At 42.4% G+C, this 16268-nt stretch overlaps 1 protein-coding gene across 1 annotated transcript in view; it reads left to right on the top strand.

Moving 5' to 3' along the window:
- Nucleotides 1-3796: 3796 nt before the first annotated feature.
- The window catches only part of LOC124019512 (neogenin-like), an 81997-nt gene continuing 69525 nt past the window's right edge, over nt 3797-16268 (top strand). Inside the window, exon 1 of the mRNA XM_046334866.1 lies at nt 3797-4366. Coding sequence (XP_046190822.1) covers nt 4276-4366 — 91 coding nt within the window. The 5' untranslated portion in view covers nt 3797-4275. The remainder of the gene's footprint in view (nt 4367-16268) is intronic.

Consider the following 16268-nt stretch of genomic DNA (forward strand, 5'->3'; position numbering starts at 1 on the left):
AACCCCCTCCCCCGACACACACACTCCCCCGCAACACAGACAGACATACAGAGACATGAATGCACAATCCCCCCCCCCCTTAGACACACACACACAAATCCTTGAACTCTTACATTTGTAGCTAATTGATATGGTATTAATATCACCCCCACTGTAAATCACTAAGACAATGGGATGACTGATTGTGCATAATCCCTTAATGTACTCACATACGAGGGGAAATCACTCATCATCCACCCACATAAAGTATGTACTAGTCCTTGTCATCGCCACCAAGCTATTTTGAGTTTATAACCTGGTCCCACTGTGTTCACTGGCAAGTGAATAGCGCGTTCGCTACAGGAAGTGAGCATGTTACCACCCGCCGTCAGGCCAGAGACCACATCCATCTGACTCATGGTGCCCTAATCCCCCACACCACCTAATCTGACTCAGAATAATAGGATCTGATTCCGACTGGGATCGCATTAATTCTGGTGCCAATGCATGTAATCCACACCAGTCTCACTGCCGTCGGGATAAAGTTAGAACTGGAATAATGTGGAATTGGAATAACATCCTTATTTTTGTCTTTATTATGTCTTCCAGCGTTCAGCGTTCTCCAATATCAAAAACTAGGGCTGAAGAATGGACTTTTGTTGTCTCTGCAACAGACCATTGGTGGATAATGAGCTTTCTTTGTGTGTAGGTAGTCGATATGAAATGGTGATTTAGGTTAGCCCAGAGGATACTTCACAGTAATTGGTACTATCTTTGATAGCTATTCCCACATGAAGTCCCCTGTCTTGTTGTTGGCCTAGATTTGTTTGAGACAGTGACAGTGCAAAATTCACAGCACAATAATACTCAACCATGTCATCAAAGTCAATATGCTTCCTGTAACAGTCCACTCTATAAAAAGGTTCAGAATGGTCCAAACGATTCAGAAGGGTTCAAATTACAGTCCTTTATCAACCTCCAAAGATCAATAGTTGTATATCTATAGTGCCTAATCAAGTGGTATAATCCCATGACGGTTCCCTTAGACCTATAGCATATAGAAACACAGGTTCAAATAGCCTCCTGTGCTTCCATATGCCTAATGAAATCTCCTTACATGCCAGAGATTAGGTATAACCTCTTCATAATCTGGGTGGAAAAATGCTTCCTGAGCCGTAAGCAACAAGCTGGTGTTTACAAACCCAAGCATCTGGAAGGATTGATGTGGCCCCTCCTTAACCTTCATGTGCAAATGGATTTTTAACGCTTTCCTTCTTGGTGCAGTAAACTGGAACAGAAACATCTTTCAGGGCATCGTTGTGTAGACCATTCTTAAACTGTGAAGTTGTATGCTTTATTCAGTGTGTTTTCAACCCTTCAACCCAACAGTTACATCATACATGCAACAGTTCTAATAACACACACATGTTAAGGTCATCACATCGTTTATGAATAGTAGCCAACACATGACATGTTAATAATGTGATAGTAATGCTATTGCTTCTTCTATTTCATCCGTCTTTTTAAACCATTCCTGATATCTCTCTGGTTTCCTAGTTGGACATTTCAAACCCGACGCCACCTCTAAGTCATGAATATAGATCTCATATTGAGGGTAATTGAGCATGGGGATAGGTCTAGACGCCTTCATTTCTCTCCGTCTCGTAGCTGGCCTGGAGAACCATAATATATTCCACTGTATGGTTCATAGGGCAGGAGAAGCCTGGCTTGAAATGAGACTGTAGCATCTCCCAACAGTTACACAGGGTTGATTCTGCAAGTCGTTGCTGAGTTTTATTCTAAAGCCATAGCTTTTGAGGTGTATCATGGCTCCAAGGCAGAACTGCAATTGGATTATTCACATATGAATTTAATCTAGTGATATAACAGCACAGGTGGTTGGTGGCACCTTAATTTGGGAGGACGGGCTTGTGGTAATGGCTGCAGGGGAATCAGTGGAATGGTATCAAATACATCAAACACTGGTTTCAATGTGTTTGATGTCATTCCTTTTTTCGCCGTTCCAGCCATTATTATGTGCCGTCCTGCCCTCAGCAGCCTGCACTGTTTAACAGGTCACAGATATCAGAACACAGCTACCTGATAATGACTTTTCACACATATTTTTCTATGTTAGAACAACAACAAAAACAGTGCATTTGCATACTGTATATCGGAAGGCATTTCAGTTCTGCTTCAAATACAGTGCAAAACTGTATTTAAAAAAAATACAATCATTTCAAAGCTTTAAAGGGGGAGATGCGTAATGTGAATAGGGTGGGTATAGTGCTGCTGGCATTAAAGGGGGTTTGCATGGTCTTGTGAATGGGGGATGGGTATAGTTCTGCTGGCATTAAAGGGGGTTTGCATGGTCGTGTGAATGGGGGTGGGTATAGTGCTGCTGGCATTAAAGGGGTTTGCAAGGTCATGTGAATGGGGGTGGGTATAGTGCTGCTGGCATTAAAGGGGGTTTGCATGGTCATGTGAATGGTCATGTGGGGTGGGTATAGTGCTGCTGGCATTAAAGGGGGTTTGCATGGTCATGTGAATGGGGGTGGGTATAGTGCTGCTGGCATTAAAGGGGGTTTGCATGGTCATGTGAATGGGGTGGGTATAGTGCTGCTGGCATCTCTATTCACATGCTATGGAATGCATGAGCCAGTGGATGGAGCTCTTCCATACTTCTGAGTGCTTGGGTTCTCCTCAATACACGAGTGAACAAATTAGTGAGTGGGGACTGTCAGACTGGTTTCAGGCACCATTTTTCCCAAGTCCTTATGGGTTAGATGCTATGGCCAGAGGAGCAACCCTAGTAATTTTCACCTGCTTCATAACTAATATTCCATGGTCACACTATCAATACCACTGGTCCTATACTCAGAATACTCATATAGATTGAGATAGATGCAGAACGGAGGTCATTCTGATATTTATATGATCAGTTTAGTATATTATCATACTGATGTTACTATATTGCTGCCGTATTGTCTAAACTCAATCTAAAATAGCTTCATCTTGTCCTAACAATACGTTAATTATCAGGATTATTGTAATCTCTGATCACCTGAGATCCAGCCAACATGTGAAATAATCTGCCAGCATTAAATAGAGCTACAACAGTATTTAGATGCCTTGGCCAATTAGGATGATGTATGCAATAGATGTTTGTCTTGTTTATCAACAGGAAGAACTCACCATGCAAATATTTGGAATGTGCACAAACCTTGGTTTATCTCTCTAAAATGATTCATTGCCTGGGGACAAGGAGTTGAAAATCCCCTGGAAACTCTTTTGCATCATAACATGGGTGAAGGAATATTGATTTTTATACAGTTAAAAAAGTCTCTATATGAAAATACTACAATTACATTCACCAAGGTGGTATGCTACTATAGCTCGGAGTGAATCAATTCATATTCTACAGTTGCCTTTCATTGCCTATGAATAAAAACTATTTTCAGCAATGTTACAAACGCCTACAACAAAACTTGACAATTAAATAATATCTAAGCATATTTATAGCCTAACATATGTTGTTAATGAAACGATGAATACATTGAATGGAGACATTTAAGACATTCTATTGAAAGGTAATCTCACCATTTTGTAAACTACTTGCTGTCACTCGCTGGATATGCATTTTCTTTATTTGCTATGTAATGTTTAATCTACATTCATTTGCAGATTTCACAGGTAAAAATGTAAGTGGCTTACTGATCCCATCACCAATCCATAGTTTAGATTTCGCCAACATATAGCCTACAATCCTGAATTCCGCATGACTCCACGCCCTGTTTTCCGGGGACCCACATAGAATTCCAGCCCTTCCACGCTGCTATTACGTTCCGTTCGCGAGCAGAAGCTGGCTGCGGTGTCGTTTTCTCCGATCAGTCGGACCTTGATCAATCTTTTCAACTGTCATTGTTCTCGGGTTTTACGCATTTGATTGCATTTGGAATAGCTTGGATTCGTGTGTGACCGTCGATTCCACCATTTTTTCGAACGAATTGGCTCTGAAGCAATGGATTGACTTCAGTTTTCCTTCAACCCCTCCACCAAGTTGAGAAAACAGTCTAACCTGCGGTCTCTCCATACTTCGAGCTCACAAGCCAGCTACATGTTTCATCCGGACAGTTTCAAAAGTAGCTGGTACCGGATGTTTTTAAACATTTCATAGATGAAACATTGATGTTCTTCGTTTGTCTCGGAAGTGTATGGAAATAGGTGGCAGAGGATTTTAAACACGGATTTTCTCCGGGGTTCTTGAAGCCTGCAAACATTTATTTTTGAAAAGTGATGGCGGAGCGGGGAGCAAGGTTGCTCCTCTCTCTCCTCTGTCTCACCTTTCTTTACCCGGCGACCACCGTGTCAAGACATGCTGAAAAAGGTAAGCGTTACATTCGCTAATCAATTGGCTACTTTTAATAATGTGTTGGTATTACATTGTAACGTGTTTCGGTATCGTGTGTACAACAGCTCGGGCGACTAGGTCCTGCACTACTAGCAGCCGACATGGAACATTGACTTGTAGCTTCTAGACATCTGCAGGCAACGCAAGCTAATTAGTCCGCTGAATCAGTCAACTAGGGGCCAATGCTTTTGAACCATTTGATTGTTAGGAGTACTTTTCAGACCACAACACGAACATACAGGTGGTAAATCAAACGAAATGCGGTTGTTTTCGAGACATTTCAAGTGTTTATTGTATTTATTTGTTTTACCTATTAGCCATTATATCTGGATTTCCCACGTCACGTTTGTTTCTACGGTCATAATTGACCGATTTATTTATTATGCACTGATTTAAAAACTCGGGTCAATACATGTATGGAAATATGTCTGTTTTATATTTGTCTTGTCTCAAATCGACATTTCTTTGCATTGTATTAGCACAGGTTCAGGTTGCTCTCTCTCTCTCTCCGCAAAACCATTACAGTCACGTAATTAATTGCAACGGATGGCAAGAACCCGGCTCTATAACCACAAATTAATGACTCTCATTTGGGTTTACTGTCAAGCAATAAGCTAGCATCATCAGTCCGCCAGACATCTCATTACCTGGGCGTCAATACACGTTTGTCTGATGGATGGAAAGTACACTATTTATACCCCCCCTTTTTTGTTACTTGGCTACAGTAGAGTAGCGACTGCAATAAGACATTTTAATTCAGTCTCGTGAAAGCTACATATGTTTGTGGTGACTTCAACTTTAGTAGTTTGGGTGATTTTCATTGTCATACTGAATGTTGATGAAATAATAAACATAGGTAACATCTTGACCCCCTGTTTCCTGCTTTATAATAGGGAATCTGATAGCCAATACATTCCAAGGACTATGAGCGATTGGGACACATTGAATAGTTGTAATGAATATTAAACAAAGGGTACATGTTGGAGTGCATATCACTTGTTCTGTATTAGCAAATTCACATCCCTGATAGCCCTGTAAGAGATGTGGCGATGTATTTATTTTCAAGCCCTCTGCCGACTATGTTGAAGACTGGAAAATAATAAACAGTTGAGCAATACAACAGTCAGTATGACATTTTTCCCACAGAGACAGGCCTCTGCTGGCTGTTGTGCTCTCTTGTGTGAGGAGGCTGATGTAAGAGGCTCTCCTGCATGAAAAGCACTCTGCAGCGGTGAAGGGGAGTGGGGGGGAAAAACAGGCTTTGCTGGAGATCACTACAAAAGGGAGAGATGGGGGTAGGGTGGAACTGGCCTGACTCTGTCTGGAAAGTAATAAAACCAGGAGATTAAGGGGTGCAGGGAGTATCCTTTGGGAGCTCTGATTGATTCCAGGGAATTGGACTGAGACCTACACACAGGGAGAGAGTATCAAATGACTAATTGTGAGGTCCCCCTTTATGAAAATATCTGTTTATTCGAAACACATTTCTCTGAGGTCTCATGTCTTTTGCGAGTAGGTCTGCAGATAGAACTCGTCTTTATCAAAGTTGTGGATTTGCAGTGCTAGTTCAAAGGAGATTTAATGTTTCTTCATTCCGTTCCAGCTGCCTCTGGGAATGGGCATACGCGTTGCTTTTTGTTGTCCTACTAAAGAATTCAATCTTCACCCACACATAGGAGTAGTTCCTCAGCATGGCTGCTGTCCTATGCCCCATAGTGGTTTAAAGTTTGTCTTTGTAAACAGCTCCTTTAATCTGCCTGTCAGAGGAGTGTAAAATCCATTTAAGTTCCATTTTATCTCCATAATCCTGCTGGGAGGGAATTGTGTGCTAATTGTCTCCCCGTGGACAATGCAAATAACTTGGTGAAATGTGTAAACATTTGGCAACCCCCCTTCTGCTCCCACAAACCACTCTCCAGGGTTTTATCCCCTCTCAGACCACCTCGGCTGCAGGCCTGCAGCAGAGACTTACAAACAACATCCATTTTCTGTGGCACTCCTAGGACTCTTCTGAGGGCTAAACCACTAAGAACCACATTTTCTCCATTTATTTTGCCAGTGTTCATGGGAGTTTAAAAGTATGTGAATTTTAATATTTCATTGTCTTTATGTGAACTAGGATTTAATGGATGCAACACTTGGTACGATTTTTGTTTTTTAAAATATTTTTTGTTCCCTTAGTATAAAGGAAATGCCTGTGCCTGCTACACTACATTAATGATTCATTTCAAATAAAGGTTTAAATAGAAAACCTGCTGGTAAATGGAAATGGACTTTGGCTGCTCAAATGACCCTTGAGATGATCGGATGAGGCCTTCCCTCCAACTCCTACTGTTGTGTCACACTGGCATCGATTTCAATAGAGACCATCCACCTGCTGTCTTTCCTATATATCATCTTGTCATTCTGGCATCGATTTCCATAGAGACCCCCCTCACCTGCTGTCTTTCCTATATATCATCTTGTCATTCTGGCATCGATTTCCATAGAGACCCCCCTCATCTGCTGTCTTTCCTATATATCATCTTGTCATTCTGGCATCGATTTCAATAGAGACCTCCCTCACCTGCTGTCTTTCCTATATATCATCTTGTCATACTGGCATCGATTTCAATAGAGACCTCCCTCACCTGCTGTCTTTCCTATATATCATCTTGTCATTCTGGCATCGATTTCCATAGAGACCCCCCTCATCTGCTGTCTTTCCTATATATCATCTTGTCATTCTGGCATCGATTTCAATAGAGACCTCCCTCACCTGCTGTCTTTCCTATATATCATCTTGTCATACTGGCATCGATTTCAATAGAGACCTCCTCACCTGCTGTCTTTCCTATATATCATCTTGTCATTCTGGCATCGATTTCAATAGAGACCCCCTCATCTGCTGTCTTTCCTATATATCATCTTGTCATACTGGCATCGATTTCAATAGAGACCTCCCTCACCTGCTGTCTTTCCTATATATCATCTTGTCATACTGGCATCGATTTCAATAGAGACCCCCCTCACCTGCTGTCTTTCCTATATATCATCTTGTCATTCTGGCATCGATTTCCATAGAGACCCCCCTCACCTGCTGTCTTTCCTATATATCATCTTGTCATACTGGCATCGATTTCAATAGAGACCTCCCTCACCTGCTGTCTTTCCTATATATCATCTTGTCATACTGGCATCGATTTCAATAGAGACCTCCCTCACCTGCTGTCTTTCCTATATATCATCTTGTCATACTGGCATCGATTTCAATAGAGACCTCCCTCACCTGCTGTCTTTCCTATATATCATCTTGTCACACTGGCATCGATTTCAATAGAGACCTCCCTCACCTGCTGTCTTTCCTATATATCATCTTGTCATACTGGCATCGATTTCAATAGAGACCCCCCTCACCTGCTTTCTTTCCTATATATCATCTTGTCACACTGGCATCGATTTCAATAGAGACCTCCCTCACCTGCTGTCTTTCCTATATATCATCTTGTCACACTGGCATCGATTTCAATAGAGACCTCCCTCACCTGCTGTCTTTCCTATATATCATCTTGTCATACTGGCATCGATTTCAATAGAGACCCCCCTCACCTGCTTTCTTTCCTATATATCATCTTGTCACACTGGCATCGATTTCAATAGAGACCTCCCTCACCTGCTGTCTTTCTTTCCTATATATCATCTTGTCACACTGGCATCGATTTCAATAGAGACCCCCTCACCTGCTGTCTTTCCTATATATCATCTTGTCATACTGGCATCGATTTCAATAGAGACCTCCCCCTCACCTGCTGTCTTTCCTATATATCATCTTGTCACACTGGCATCGATTTCAATAGAGACCTCCCTCACCTGCTGTCTTTCCTATATATCATCTTGTCATACTGGCATTGATTTCAATAGAGACCTCCCTCACCTGCTGTCTTTCCTATATATCATCTTGTCATACTGGCATGATTTCAATAGAGACCTCCCTCACCTGCTGTCTTTCCTATATATCATCTTGTCACACTGGCATCGATTTCAATAGAGACCTCCCTCACCTGCTGTCTTTCCTATATATCATCTTGTCATACTGGCATCGATTTCAATAGAGACCTCCCTCACCTGCTGTCTTTCCTATATATCATCTTGTCACACTGGCATCGATTTCAATAGAGACCTCCCTCACCTGCTGTCTTTCCTATATATCATCTTGTCACACTGGCATCGATTTCAATAGAGACCTCCCTCACCTGCTGTCTTTCCTATATATCATCTTGTCATACTGGCATCGATTTCAATAGAGACCTCCCTCACCTGCTGTCTTTCCTATATATCATCTTGTCACACTAGCATCGATTTCAATAGAGACCTCCCTCACCTGCTGTCTTTCCTATATATCATCTTGTCATACTAGCATTGATTTCAATAGAGACCTTCCTCACCTGCTGTCTTTCCTATATATCATCTTGTCATACTGGCATCGATTTCAATAGAGACCTCCCTCACCTGCTGTCTTTCCTATATATCATCTTGTCATACTGGCATCGATTTCAATAGAGACCTCCCTCACCTGCTGTCTTTCCTATATATCATCTTGTCATACTGGCATTGATTTCAATAGAGACCTCCCTCACCTGCTGTCTTTCCTATATATCATCTTGTCATACTGGCATTGATTTCAATAGAGACCTCCCTCACCTGCTGTCTTTCCTATATATCATCTTGTCATACTGGCATTGATTTCAATAGAGACCTCCCTCACCTGCTGTCTTTCCTATATATCATCTTGTCATACTGGCATTGATTTCAATAGAGACCTCCCTCACCTGCTGTCTTTCCTATATATCATCTTGTCATACTGGCATTGATTTCAATAGAGACCCCCTCACCTGCTGTCTTTCCTATATATCATCTTGTCACACTGGCATTGATTTCAATAGAGACCTCCCTCACCTGCTGTCTTTCCTATATATCATCTTGTCACACTGGCATCGATTTCAATAGAGACCTCCCTCACCTGCTGTCTTTCCTATATATCATCTTGTCATACTGGCATTGATTTCAATAGAGACCCCCTCACCTGCTGTCTTTCCTATATATCATCTTGTCACACTGGCATTGATTTCAATAGAGACCTCCCTCACCTGCTGTCTTTCCTATATATCATCTTGTCACACTGGCATCGATTTCAATAGAGACCTCCCTCACCTGCTGTCTTTCCTATATATCATCTTGTCATACTGGCATTGATTTCAATAGAGACCTCCCTCACCTGCTGTCTTTCCTATATATCATCTTGTCATACTGGCATTGATTTCAATAGAGACCTCCCTCACCTGCTGTCTTTCCTATATATCATCTTGTCATACTGGCATTGATTTCAATAGAGACCTCCCTCACCTGCTGTCTTTCCTATATATCATCTTGTCATACTGGCATTGATTTCAATAGAGACCCCCTCACCTGCTTTCTTTCCTATATATCATCTTGTCACACTGGCATTGATTTCAATAGAGACCTCCCTCACCTGCTGTCTTTCCTATATATCATCTTGTCACACTGGCATTGATTTCAATAGAGACCTCCCTCACCTGCTGTCTTTCCTATATATCATCTTGTCACACTGGCATCGATTTCAATAGAGACCCCCTCACCTGCTTTCTTTCCTATATATCATCTTGTCACACTGGCATTGATTTCAATAGAGACCTCCCTCACCTGCTGTCTTTCCTATATATCATCTTGTCACACTGGCATCGATTTCAATAGAGACCTCCCTCACCTGCTGTCTTTCCTATATATCATCTTGTCACACTGGCATCGATTTCAATAGAGACCTCCCTCACCTGCTGTCTTTCCTATATATCATCTTGTCACACTGGCATCGATTTCAATAGAGACCTCCCTCACCTGCTGTCTTTCCTATATATCATCTTGTCATACTGGCATTGATTTCAATAGAGACCTCCCTCACCTGCTGTCTTTCCTATATATCATCTTGTCATACTGGCATTGATTTCAATAGAGACCTCCCTCACCTGCTGTCTTTCCTATATATCATCTTGTCATACTAGCATTGATTTCAATAGAGACCTCCCTCACCTGCTGTCTTTCCTATATATCATCTTGTCATACTGGCATTGATTTCAATAGAGACCTCCCTCACCTGCTGTCTTTCCTATATATCATCTTGTCATACTGGCATTGATTTCAATAGAGACCTCCCTCACCTGCTGTCTTTCCTATATATCATCTTGTCATACTGGCATTGATTTCAATAGAGACCTCCCTCACCTGCTGTCTTTCCTATATATCATCTTGTCATACTGGCATTGATTTCAATAGAGACCTCCCTCACCTGCTGTCTTTCCTATATATCATCTTGTCACACTGGCATCGATTTCAATAGAGACCTCCCTCACCTGCTGTCTTTCCTATATATCATCTTGTCACACTAGCATTGATTTCAATAGAGACCTCCCTCACCTGCTGTCTTTCCTATATATCATCTTGTCATACTGGCATTGATTTCAATAGAGACCTCCCTCACCTGCTGTCTTTCCTATATATCATCTTGTCATACTGGCATTGATTTCAATAGAGACCTCCCTCACCTGCTGTCTTTCCTATATATCATCTTGTCATACTGGCATTGATTTCAATAGAGACCTCCCTCACCTGCTGTCTTTCCTATATTACACGCAGTTTATGGATCATTTTTTTGTGGGCTATAATTGCTCATAAAGTCCTAATGACCTCTTTCCACTGAGAATCAGATAATTGCAGGCTTTGGCAAGTGTTTGATTCATCTGGTCGGCTAATGACACCCTCCCTCATTAGGAGATACTGATAATGTCCTATGGCCGGGGTTGGGTTGGAGGGGGGAGGGGCGTGGCGCCGCTCAGTCTCCTCTTCAGTGGAGTTGAACGGAAAGATCAGTAGATGGATTCAAATACTCAACATGACTGTGTACTAGCTGTGCTAATTGCTACATTAGCAATGAAGTCAACTTTTTTGCAGTGATCATTTTCAGTATGTTGTTGTCAACATAACCTTCTGGCGAAATGGCATCCAGGGGTTATTGTGGTAATTTACGATAACTACTGCAGCAGTATTTGTAATTGTCAGAAAGCTAGAAAGATCAATATGCCTTGATAAAGGCATTTCATCTGCAATGGTATCTGTGGTCCTTCTGTAGCTCAGTTGGTAGAGCATGGCGCTTGTAACGCCAGGGTAGTGGGTTCGATCCCCGGGACCACCCATACGTAGAATGTATGCACACATGACTGTAAGTCGCTTTGGATAAAAGCGTCTGCTAAATGGCATTTATTATTATTATTATTTTTCTGAAGGCAGGGTAAATATATAACCACCAGCTGTGCCTGCCTGCTTTGCTTTCAAGTGGCTTTTGTATTAAATAGACTATTAGCCCTTTTTTTGCTAACTGCCTAATGTGCAAATTAGATGTTGTAAACAAAACCTAAATTGAATCTTGATTGTGATAATTGCATTCTGATTGGATGACATTACACACAACCAACTGTCTGATTGGATGCTTATCATAGTTCTCTGATTGGATGACATTACACACAACCAACTGTCAGATTGGATGCTTATCATAGTTCTCTGATTGGATGCTTATCATAGTTCTCTGATTGGATGCTTATCATAGTTCTCTGATTGGATGACATTACACACAACCAACTGTCAGATTGGATGCTTATCATAGTTCTCTGATTGGATGCTTATCATAGTTCTCTGATTGGATGACATTACACACAACCAACTGTCAGATTGGATGCTTATCATAGTTCTCTGATTGGATGACATTACACACAACCAACTGTCAGATTGGATGCTTATCATAGTTCTCTGATTGGATGCTTATCATAGTTCTCTGATTGGATGCTTATCATAGTTCTCTGATTGGATGACATTACACACAACCAACTGTCTGATTGGATGCTTATCATAGTTCTCTGATTGGATGCTTATCATAGTTCTCTGATTGGATGCTTATCATAGTTCTCTGATTGGATGCTTATCATAGTTCTCTGATTGGATGCTTATCATAGTTCTCTGATTGGATGCTTATCATAGTTCTCTGATTGGATGACATTACACACAACCAACTGTCAGATTGGATGCTTATCATAGTTCTCTGATTGGATGACATTACACACAACCAACTGTCTGATTGGATGCTTATCATAGTTCTCTGATTGGATGCTTATCATAGTTCTCTGATTGGATGCTTATCATAGTTCTCTGATTGGATGCTTATCATAGTTCTCTGATTGGATGCTTATCATAGTTCTCTGATTGGATGCTTATCATAGTTCTCTGATTGGATGACATTACACACAACCAACTGTCTGATTGGATGCTTATCATAGTTCTCTGATTGCTATGCTTTTGTCACTATGTTGATGGTTTCCTCCATCAACAAAATGAATAAATAGTTTGGGGGCAGCCATGGTTGCACCATGTATTTCCTCCCCATTTAATTCACTGTGGGACGTGCCAGCAAAGGCTCAGATTCATCGATGGGTTACTCCTAGAAACACAACACCCATTCATTACCCAGCACAGCCCACAGACAGTCCGTAAGACACTCCCTCTTGGTACTGGGTGTATTTGTAAACAATGGTTGCATATAAGCAAGATTTACAATAATAGAAGATCATTTTTGCCAGCAGTCATTGTTCTGTGTGAATGACATTTGTGTGTATGCTTTGAAAGCTACCCCACAGAAATGTGAACAGACTGCAGACATGGCAGAGCCCCCCCCCCCATCAACACCGCCACAGAGAAAGTACATACCTTGGAACCTACATTGTTCCATCACTTCAGTCGACTTGCTCTTGAATGCCTGTGGACTGTACTGATGTAACCTAGTAGGGTTCAGCGGTACCCAGATGTTCATACCTTTTCTGTGCCATACCGGGGTATACGGTATTACTGAATGTGCATGTCATTTTTTGTTGTTGTGTGTGTATATATAGAAGCGCAAAATAATTTACGCAACAGGGATCTTGATCCAGGAGGGGATTGAATGTCTCTGCTGTAACCAAGAAGCTTGATCTTGACGCTATTGAAAATCATTCCGTCGGTATTTCGAAATACCCTGGTAAACAGTATATCTCCCAAGCATGTAACCTAGTAGGCCTGCTCCATGTAACCTAGTAGGCCTGCTCCGTGTAACCTAGTAGGCCTGCTCCGTGTAACCGAGTAGGCCTGCTCCGTGTAACCGAGTAGGCCTGCTCCGTGTAACCGAGTAGGCCTGCTCCGTGTAACCGAGTAGGCCTGCTCCGTGTAACCGAGTAGGCCTGCTCCGTGTAACCGAGTAGGCCTGCTCCGTGTAACCGAGTAGGCCTGCTCCGTGTAACCGAGTAGGCCTGCTCCGTGTAACCGAGTAGGCCTGCTCCGTGTAACCTAGGCGATCAGACAACAATTTTGTCTGTCCGCATTGACCTCCCTCTCCCTCTTCCAAGAGAGCCAAACTACAAAATCAACCCCCTTCAGAAGGCATTGTTTCTACTCTGAATGTTCCGTGTTGCTCAACAAAGTGCTTGTCATCTCTTTTGATTAGGGTGATGAGCAGTGAGGCTTGCCGGTCGGTCGGAGACAGAGGGAGAAGGCTGTTGTGTGTGGAGAGAAGCCAGACTTCTCCCTGCTCCCAGGCCCAGACCAGATCATTGACATGGCTTTGCTATACCCCTGCTGAGATGAAAGGGTTTCTCTGCCTGAGCTGTGGTCTCGTTCTACCGTGGCACAGCACACAGTGAAACATGGCTAGTGCATCGTTCTCCATCATCCACTGCCTACTAGGTTGCCAACTTATTCCCTTCTTTCCAAGGCCTGTTGTTCCTCCGATTCTGGTTGGCCTTTCAAAATCCTTCAAAGGCTTTTGGAGCAAGCTATCGCTTTTAGCTCCAAATGCTAACTTTAGCCCTAATTACTCCAGGGCAAGCTTGCTAGAACATTATGTCCTCTGTGTTGCTATTGTAGCTAATGGTCTCTAAGAGGACAGGACATGACATGTCTGTGTTGTTATCAGTTACTGTGCATTAAGGTTCAGCGTAGCCTGGCTTAAAATGTACCATTCTCTCTAGTGGCTGTAATTGTGGATCTTTCTATGGCTTTTGGATCAGAGGTATGTGGGATAGTGTCAGTGGCTGGCTATTGAAAACACAGGCTTTAAGGGTGAAATTGAAATGCTTATGGATTATATTGGTGCAGTGTCTGATGGATTCAGGAGAGAACTCAGTCCACCCGCTCTGCTGTCAGAAGGGCATGCATTAGCACCATAGTACATATCGAGTGAAGTTATTGGAATAACAAGCATTAGCCTTTGTAGCCCATTCATTCACATTCTGTAATCTAGGTGTGATGCAAGACTGTAGCCACAGTCGTGATGGATGCTGTCATTTCATTCATTGTTTATAAAGATACACGGGAGCCATGCATCCCAATGGCCCATTTGGTAAACAAAGCACACTGGACAACGGCAAAATGACTGCAGGAAATGGAGGTTATACACATTAAAATGAGATACGAGCAGTGGCCACGGTTAGCAACAAGATTTTTTTTTTGGTCCCTCTGTACTCTGTGTTCATGCCAAACTTCATAAGCTTTGTGGGCTGTTCCAAAGGCATCTTTCTGCAAACTCTGCAGGACTGTGAGGACAGTTTCCCCCCAAATTTCCTCAAACTTTTGGGTTCTGCCTGAGCTCCTGTCGTGGTGTCCCCTGCCAACGGTGGCAGCTGCAGAGGATTATGACACATGCAAGCTGTGCTAGTCAGCGAGGCTCGGCCTAACGAGAAACTAGGCCCTGTTTTACACAGAGCCCATTTAGAGCCCTCTTCCACAATGAGGAAAAGGGGGGGATTGTTCATGGAGTTCTACTCTGCAAGTGCAGGAGGAGGCCTGGAACCTCGAAGTTTCAAAGATCTATTCTCTTTAGAAGATGAACAATGAACTCTGGAGTCCATCTTTTTGTTGAGTCGTGGTTCCAAAAACATGGTGAGGTGTGATGCTGCTTTGTCTGGATGCTTTTAAAGCATATGTACGGTTCTCTCTCTACACAAACAGCTCTCTTCTGAAGGGCTACCGTAGACCTTTTTGATGGTTACAATCCAGTTATGTTCTCTGTTTTACAGTAAAAGGAACACCAAAGGAAGATTAAGGGTTAACACGACAATGACAAATGTCTCCCTGGCAATTGTTTCATTACTTGAACACTTTTATCAATTGTAACTCTGGAGAACTTTTAATACCTTTTTTTTAAGGTTGTAAATATCATTCTTGGCATCAAGCCTCTACATTAAGAATGACTGTAATATTCTACTGGAAACTATGATTAATAACCTTCATTTGATTCCACTATACCTTCTGGAGTTTTCCGCCCACAGCACGCACACGTGAATTTATCCTCCACTGATTGTTGGATGCCATCCAGGTTATGAAGAATTAGCCTGAATGGGTTTTGGGAAGTGAGGTCATAAAAGGTACATGCATCAAAATGAATGAATCACTAATAATTAGACCACTTGAACACGATCAAGCTTGCTCCTTCATTGATGTTTAATTGGCATGGGCATCCTCCAATTTGACCAGCCTAGTTAACACTGACCCAGAATTATTTTAATGGGTTTGCTGGCTTCTCTGTGTCTAAACAATACAAGGGCAGCCCCACAGCGACCTAGTTCGCTGACCAAATGAACTCTTATTGTTTTCTCTGAAATATCCGTCTTCGTCTCTGCTCTTGATACACCAGTCATACCCAGTGGTGCTCGGCTCAACATAGTGTGAATGACTGAAATCCACCCCACACTCTCTGCCCCCCCCCCCCCCCCCCCCAGTCAAAGGGACACTTCTTACGCTGGAGGGGTGT

This window comes from Oncorhynchus gorbuscha, unplaced genomic scaffold (genome assembly GCF_021184085.1).
Source record: "Oncorhynchus gorbuscha isolate QuinsamMale2020 ecotype Even-year unplaced genomic scaffold, OgorEven_v1.0 Un_scaffold_615, whole genome shotgun sequence".
NCBI classification, from domain to species: Eukaryota; Metazoa; Chordata; class Actinopteri; order Salmoniformes; family Salmonidae; genus Oncorhynchus; species Oncorhynchus gorbuscha.